General features: G+C 36.2%; 1 protein-coding gene across 1 annotated transcript; it reads right to left on the bottom strand.

Annotated features, from left to right (window-relative positions):
- Positions 1–669: 669 nt before the first annotated feature.
- Positions 670–7703, bottom strand: LOC107868011. The gene is made up of 3 exons (XM_016714548.2): positions 7229–7703; positions 4037–4521; positions 670–1718 (listed from the first exon to the last, which is right to left on the bottom strand). Exons 1-3 carry the CDS (start codon positions 7269–7271, stop codon positions 882–884), a joined length of 1365 nt encoding a protein of 454 aa, XP_016570034.1. The 5' UTR covers positions 7272–7703; the 3' UTR covers positions 670–881.
- Positions 7704–9214: the final 1511 nt, after the last annotated feature.

Raw genomic sequence — 9214 nt, 5'->3', positions numbered from 1 at the left:
GGTTTTTACCTCCTAGGCTCATTCGGACTCCGTTTTTCGTAAACTAACTATGTAACCCCACTAAATTCGACATTTCGGATGCATTGGTGAAGTCGAATTTTCCATCCGAGGTCATTTAGTCCACTTGTGGGTCCCACACCCATATATTTTGATTTTTATCTTTTCGACTAATGGGTCGAAATGAGCTCGGGTGCTGTAGGATCCGTACCAAGGGTCTATCTATCCTAAAATCAATGTTACATAGTTGTTGGCGCAATCGAAATTCGCATCCAAAATTATTTTACTGAAGTTTTTGCTCGATGGCCATTTGAAATCGACGGAGACTTTAAATTGAAAAAGTGGTTCTAAAAACCAAACAAATCGTCAGATAACCGAACTATCGATTCCAGCAAGTCACTAATGACTTGAGACGGCTATGGAGGAGCTCTATCGGTGAAAATAAGCAAAAACACGGTTAATGACCTAAAGGGTCATTACAATAACATAAACCTCTCATGCATTGGTAATGAGTTTATTACATTCACCACGCCATGTCAGCGGAAAGAGCCAAAATGATACATCAGAACACTAACTTAAATGTTTAAAATGAACAATGACTAATTGATGTGTCAAAATGAAAGTTTGTGCCAAATTCAGGAGACTGACGATGTATTTGGTGAAAGGAAAAAATTCTAGCTCAAGCATGACCTCCATATATTACATAGAATGAATATTGGGTCCAGCTGGAAATGTACAAACTTACACCAATGATGATCCTTTTTAAATCAACAGTAAATAACAACACATGCTGTGGATCAATACTTTTTTTAAAAAAAAAAAAAAAAAGAACATATTTTTACAACAAAATCAGAGTTTAGAATCCCTATTTACATTCTTCACTGCTACCTATAAGGAAGTCTCCATTTCTTATGCCAATATATTGACAGTCTAGACCACAAAGGGATCCCAAAATTGTTCTGAGGACGACGGTCTAAAGGCCTGCCCACTGTTAATGGTAGCCACACATACCTCGAATCCTTCAAGTCAGCCGGATTCCACCTATCTGCCATAAAAATAAACAGACCAGGTAGCCCAGACAAAGGAACCACAAATGTACCTTGAGCAAAAAAAGTAGTTAAGCGGAAAATCTTGTTCCCACCCATGCATGGGTTTCCAATGGTCTCCCATGGCCCCATAATTGATTCAGATGCATGAGCAAGGGCCTCATTTGGAGACCAACTAGTGCAACCAGACGTGATCATGTAATATGTTCCCTGGTGCTTAAATAGAGTAGGTGCTTCTCTGTGTTGTCCGATGAGAATCTTTCTCATGCTTTGTGTCACATCTGTATATTCTTCGTTAAGTGAACTAATATGAAGGTCTTTGTTGTGTTCCGACGAGTAAATCAGATATGCTACACCATCCTCATCTTTAAAGAGTGTCATGTCCCTGCTATCATATCCATGAGGCTGTTTGCTATACAAATAACGGAAGGGGCCAGTGGGCAACTCACTAATGGCAACACCCACAGAAGCTTTGGTATAGTTTGAATCGTCGATATGCATCCACATTACGTACTTACTTGTCTTGTCATTGTAAATTACTTTTGGCCTCTCTAACACATTCGATTTGTATAAATCATGTATCTCGTTTTTTTCTTCAGCTGCTAAAACGATGCCTTCATTTTTCCAAGTCCACAAATCTTTAGATGAATAGCAACTTACACCAATGACATCAACCTGCAAGGACAATAGCATGGAGATGAAAAGCTGAAAACTTCAAGGCACAACTGACAGGCAACCAAGAAAAGAATATTTGGCCTTTCTTGAAACAGCTTATAAGAGCATCAATGTTAGGTAATGGATAAAAGATCAACCATGAAGGAACTAACAAAATTTCCAGATGCCAACCTGATTCAGCTATATTTGAGGAAAAGGAGGTAAGGAATTTGTGTAACGGGCTAGGGACATGAAATACATTGTCATCAGTCATCATTTCACTAAAGCACTAAATGTCACATTTACCTAGGAACTATATCTCTACTGTAGGAACTATATGTCTACTGTCTGAGATTCCCAAACTGAACTTCCAATGCTCATATCCTGTCTGTGGACACCGGGATTAGAAAGTAATCTCAAACATAGTACCATTTCTATATTTAAAAAAGAAAGCATGAAAATGATAGAGCAGCCAAAAGCTAGGAAGAACTAGTATGTGTTCCTTTCTTTCGGATTATAAAGGGATATACCTCTATCTTCATACGCAAGCTTTCGCAATTCTTTTCCTCAATATTACCACACTATAATTGTATAAATCGCAGCAATTAGGGGAACTTTTGAGAGAAAATACACCTCCTACCATAATCAAGTTACAACTCTGAGAATTCATAGGATAAATAAATCAATGAGACAAAGAGGCAATAGAATTCATGTTCCAAATTTAAATATTACATCTCTTAAATTTCGGCGGTTAAAAGGGAATGGAAGTATAGAACAATGCTCAATTTAAAATTTCAGAGATCAAGCAAATAATCTCTCCATTTCTCTGATGATTTATTTGATCAAGATACTGAAATGGTGTAATGGAAGTATAGAACAATGCTCAATTTAAAATTTCAGAGATCAAGCAAATAATCTCTCCATTTCTCTGATGATTTATTTGATCAAGATACTGAAATAGTACACCATCGGATCCTACACGCATCAATCTCACTTCCTACTCACTGCATCTGTCATTTTTTTTCCCCATGTCTCTTCATCTCTTCAAGCTTACACCATCTATCATTCTATTTGATCGGAATACTAAAATCATAGACCATGGATCCTTGATGCATCAATGTCTCCTCATACTCACGACATCTATTATCATTCTTTTTCCTTCCTATTTAGTTTATCCTGTCAATTTTGGTTGGAAAATGGGTTTCGCAGAGCACTATCATAGCCAGGGGCGGACCCACGTGTATTTTTCGGGTGCTCCGGCACCTACTAAACTCGACGTAAATTAGGTGTAATTATATAAGAAATACAGAATAAATGATATAATATACTAAAATGCACCCAGTGAACAAACACATGGTTGGGTGCAATGGCTTGAGGTGTGACTTCTATGTCCAAGGTTCTGGGCTCGATTCCCTTCAGCTACACACTACTTTATATAAACTTTTTTGAGCACCCACAACCTTGAAAACCTGGGTCCGCCACTGATCATAGCTTATAACCAACCCCTCCCCCTCTCCTGACCATACAAGGACATCATGCTGCTGATATTTAAAAGATACTAAACATGCTCGACAACCTCAAAAGGTGATCTGGTGTATCAATTAAATTGGACTTCTCTACTGTGCTCTCTTTTCCTTCTTGTTTTCTTATGCTTTTACTTGAGTCGAGGGTCTATTGGAAACATCTCTCTAACCTCATAAGGTAGGGCAAGACTACAGGCACACCACATTTCCCAGACTCACTATGGGATTTCACTGGGTCTGTTGTTGTTTGCGTGTCAAATAAACAGCTTTCACGAGGTGTAAGTTCATCAACTTATGTAATTGACTAAAGCATTGTTGTGGCTGACAAATAGAATTGCAGAATTGACAAAATTAATACAACACGATTATATCCAGGAAAAAAAAAAGGAGAGCGATAGTATTTATTGATGCATTATTGTCTTACTTTCATAAAAAGACACAAATAGATGGTTAACAGGAATGGAAGTAAGATAGTTGCAAGGAATGCAGATGCATAACCAATGGAACAGAGAAAAAAGACCAGGAGAGCATTAGCACAGATTCTTCACAGGCGACTAGATACTGTTCTGTCTAAAGAAGAATACGAGAAAAAAAAGCCCATGCAGATTTATTGAAGAGAGCTCTTGGAGAGGCTGAAGATCTCTTCTCATTTTTCCATTTTCAGTATAGTTGATTCAAGAGCACAGTATATAACAGAAGAGGGGAGGACAATTGCCTAGGCTACAAGATGTAGAAAGCAGTTTTAGAAAACATAGCAATTGAGTTAAATCATAAAAGTTATTAACCTATAACTGATGCAAAAGGTCTGAAACTTACTCTTGCTGCTCCTTTTTTGTGAGCATGGTAAGTGGGTCCATCTTTATACTCTCCATACCAATAATACATTTTTGTCCTCGCATTGTAAAGAATGCCTCCCCCATGAGCTTGTATAGGATTTCCCTCTGTATCCAACCATATTTTTCCTGGGTGGTAATAGTAGGTATCATTCCCATAATCCTTCCTAGGATCCACAGCAGTCCTCTGATCAGGGAAAAACACATTCCTTAGCTGGGAAGACTCGTCAAGGAATTCATCGATGAAGGTGGCTGGCCGTTTAGGCTTCCGTTTGGCAGCACGTGCGGATCGCTTCCTGGGTTGAGGAAGCTGTATATTCTCCTCCTCGACCTTTTCAAGTATGTGAAACTGTGTGCTCTGGATTGCACTTAAGCGAGTCTCCCCGCTTTGCCCATTTCGTTGATGAGCAAAGGAGAAAAGATGAAGTAAAAGAAGGCTCCCTACAACAAGTGGAAACAATCTGCCTCCTGCATTGCAAAGTAAATTGATTTGATTTCCTGAATTTGTTCCTGACCCTCATTTGGTATCCTTTCTATCTTGAAAAGCTATGGAAATTCAAGCTAAAGTCACAACTACAAAAAGATATATACAACAACAACAAGCCCAGTGTATTCTCACACAGTGGGGTCAGGGGAGGGTAAAATGTACGCAGTCCATACCACTACCTCCGAAGAAGTAGAGAAGTTGTTTCCGATAGACCCTTGGCTCAAGATAAAGAATAGTAAACAAAGTCGTGATGAAACGTGAAGCAGGATGGGTGGCTTAACAGGAGTAAAGAATCAAAAATAGTAAAATAGAACTCAGAGCAATACGGAATAGAAGAACTAAGAGCCATAAGCAATAAGAAATAAGAACTATGAAATAAGACACCCGCCTAGTAGTAACCTACACTCACAAACCAAAGCCACCCACCACACCCAAACTCTCCTCTCCTGACTAGCGACCCCTACCTATTGACACAGTCTTACGATTACTAACCCGGCTAAACAGGGGCTCACCTAACTACTTGCTACAACCCATGCACTCACCCTAGCCTTCTACCCTTATCCGCGACCTCCACACCTTCCTATCTAAGGTCATGTCCTCGGTAAGCTGGAGCTGCTCCATGTCATGTCTAATCACTTTCCTCCAGTATTTCTTCGGCCTACCTCTACTCCTCCTGAAGTCATCCAAAGCTAGCCTCTCACACCTACGAACTGGGACATCCGTGCTCCTCCTCATCACATGCCCAAACCATCTCAACCTTCCTTCCCGCATCTTGTCCTCCACCAAAGCCACTCCTACCTTCTCCCGGACAATCTCATTCCTAACTCTATCCCCTCTAGTAAGCCCACACATCCAGCGCAACATTCTCATTTCCACCACCTTCAATTTTTGAATATGGGAGTTCTTGACAGGCCAACACTCCGCTCTATATAGCATGGCTGGACGGACTGCCACTCTATAGAATTTGCCTTTAAGCTTAAGGGGCACCTTCCTATCACACAACACTCCTGATGCAAGCCTCTACTTCATCCAACCTGCTCCAATATGATTAAAGACATCCTCATCAATCTCTCCATTCCCCTGAATCATAGACCAAAACCCAAGATACTTAAAACTATCCCTCTACAAACATCTTGGGAATCCAACCTCACCACCACTTCGTCCTTCTGCCTCAAGTCACTAAACTTGCACTCCAAATACTTCGTCTTGGACCTACACAACCTGAACCCCTTAGATTCTAGGGTTTGCCTACATACCTCCAATTTTTCATTCACACCCCTTGCGTCTCATCAATCAGCACTACATCATCCACAAATAACATACACCAAGGCACCTCACCTTGAATACTCCACGTCAACACGTCCATCACCAACGCAAACAGGTACGGACGAAGAGTCGAACCCTGATGCAACCCTGTCTCGACCGAAAAATGCTTTGAATCTCCTCCCGCCATTCTCACAAATGTATGGATACATCTGTATACTAACATATATCTCGTAACTAGTTTATCAATATTTCAAATTACAAAACTTAAAGGAACAAGAAAGAACACGGAAAAGAAAAAGTGAATCAAGTTTTGTGAAGTTTAACAAGTCATTTGTTGAGACATTTATAACACAATGTACAAGTGTAACCAATGAATTTTTGACCAAAATGGTCCCTTTAAGATTCGGAGAATTAGTCTATCTGACACTGACGCACAAACAGCCTCCAAGTTTATAAATTTCGAGCAACTTTGATCCAAGTGAAGAGATGTCAGAGGTTGGCCATAGTGGGAACAAGGAGAGGTAGAGGTAGGTCGACAAAGATTGGAGAAAGGTAAGACGTGACACTAGATAGGAAGATTTGGAGATCGCAGATTGGGATAGAAGATTGGTAGGTACTCGAGGGTTGCCTAGTACTGTATCAATATAGTTTTATTACCCTCCTATTATCTTATTCTTTGATTTTATTATTTCCTTGGTTTTGATTATCATATTATTTATTGTTGTTACTGTTGTTCTCCTTTGTTTCATTATGGATTGTTCACTATTGTACTTGGTTTACATGATTGGTCTTTGTATTGCTTTACTTGAGCCAAGGATCAATGGAAACAACCTCTACTTACCTTCCTGAGGCAGGCAGGGGTAAGGCCACATACATACTACCCACACCAGACCCCACTCGTGGAATTACGTTGGGTATGTTATTGTTGTAGTCATAGCTTTGGTCCAAGCAAACTACAACCAAATGAGAAAATTACCCAAATCAACCCCAAATTCTATAGATTGGACTAAAATCATCTCTCAAAAATTACACTAACCAATTTTTCTGTCCTTTTTATTTTGGTAAAGATTATGTTAAATCAAGATTATAATCTAAATTACACAAATTTGATCCCTATAACAACTATCCTTAATCTGAAAACAGCTCAAGATCCACAATTTGCACCATTGGGTAACCAACCTCTAAAAACATGAACCAAACAAATTCCAGAAATATTAGTAGAGCATTTAACGCATATTATTATTGGTCTCTAAAAAAAGGGAGTGAAATTAGAAGGGAAAAAGATGGACATCTTAGTATTGAGTTGATTAGTTATCTGAACTTTCAGCTTGCTTGTGAATTGTGAGGTTCGATTCCCCACCTTGTAATTGTTAAGAGTTCTATAGAAAATCGAAAAGAAAAGAAGAAAGGAAAAAAGCTTACCAGAACATAACCTTGAAGTGGATTGAAGAAAATCTCTCGACATATGGTAAAATGGTGTGTCAACTCAAAAAACAATTGTTAAAACTAATCATAATAATTCTGTGTATATGAATTTTCACAAAACCAGTTACTACTATACAAGTACTCAAGAACCCATTTTGGGCATTTCATTTCTGTATATCAATATCACTAAATCAGATATAGGAGTTCAAAAGAACCCACTTTTGGGTACAGGGAATTAGAGAAAAGGAGAATAGAGTAAAAGTTAGGTGTTGGATCTTGAACTAATGTTCATGAAGACTTTAATTAATAATGATAATGATTGATGAAACATCAGACCAAAGTTCCTCTGTCGGTCCCCATCTGTACAGCAAAATTTTACAGTGACCAGAAAAAAAAAGTTTCCTAAATAGAACAATATTCGTTGTGTTTAATGGTCGTTTGACTTTGCCGAGAAGGGGAAGTGGTGCAATGATACTCCAACCGAACCTATTTTATATTAAGAGTGAATCGCAACTAAAATTTTGAGAATTTCTTCTAAATATCAATTATGCTCAAATATTAATGCTTACCCCAATATCATTCAATTAGTATTAGTTTTCTAAAAAAGTTATTTTATATTCTAAAAATTATTTTCTCTCTTAATTGGCATATCATATCATTAATTTTTTTTTGTTTAAATACTAAATCTATTTAATTTATCAAAATCATTTAATCAAAATTATGAATTTATTCTTTTTCTTCAAAAAAAAAATGCACTAGTTAATTTTCATGCTTAGAATTTTTTTATCATACTTAAATTTTATCATATTATTTATATGCTAATTAAAATTTTTAGATAACTTATTTAATTTAGTGCTATTATTTAGACAATTATATATAAAAAAACATGAATGACCACACAGGAAAGTAACTCTAAATAAAAAAAGGTAAGTACCTAAGTATGAGAATTTCTTCTTAATAAATTAATATAAGCTTTTCTAAAGAAATATAAAATTATAATTTTGATTAAATAAATTTGATGAGTTAATAGGTTTATTATAAAAAGAAAATGATGATTTACTGATATGACATGCGAAACAGAAGAGAAAGAAACTTTGGAGGTAGTTAGTATTTTTTTTAGAAAAAAATTGATAGTTCAGTGAAATAATTGTCCTAGCAAATCAAAAATATTTTTTGTATGCAACTCTGAAAACATGAATGACCGTCTAAGAAAATAACTTCAACAAGCATAGAAAGTTTAAGTACCGATAAAAGATTTCTAAGTATGAAAATTACTTCTTATCATATATATATATATGTGTATAATGGGGGTTACAAAGATGCCTATGTGGCATCTCTCTATGGTCTCCATTTATATTTTTTTTCCTTAAATTTTTTTCCTTCATTCTTTTTATTGAATAATTTGTTTAATAATTAAAATAAATAAATTATATTTATTATATATAATTATGAGTTACAAAAAATATTCATCCATGTTCATTATATTTTCTATTATTATGCTATTAATAATATTCATAACTCTTATTTTTTAATGTTCATAATTCTCAAAATTTAATTTATAAATTTATGAATACCTTATGGTATTCCTCCGCTTTGCTTATATAAATTCATGTTTTGTTTCATGAAAATTTTCATTCAAGGTTATTTTACCTCTTCTTCATTACAGTAGCATACATAAGGGTGAGGAAGAACATGTTAATCATCGCATTATACGATTTCTTTCACGTGAAGAACTATAATTGACTAAGTCGTAAAGAATTTATGAATAGGGATATTTCTTTTAATTTTTTAGATTATACTCCTCTTATTTGAATTTTATGGTTTTATTTATTTTTCAAGAGCTAGCGTTGGCTGATTTTTAAAATTAAATTGCATTAGATAAATTCAAGACCAACAAAAGCAAAGTGCTAAATTACCAATCAAATAATGATCATTTAAGTTGTATGAATATTCTTTTAATTTCTTTACATTAATTTTGGTTAC

Source organism: Capsicum annuum, chromosome 4 (genome assembly GCF_002878395.1).
Source record: "Capsicum annuum cultivar UCD-10X-F1 chromosome 4, UCD10Xv1.1, whole genome shotgun sequence".
Taxonomy (NCBI): Eukaryota; Viridiplantae; Streptophyta; class Magnoliopsida; order Solanales; family Solanaceae; genus Capsicum; species Capsicum annuum.
This window is presented reverse-complemented; position numbering and strand designations above follow the sequence as displayed.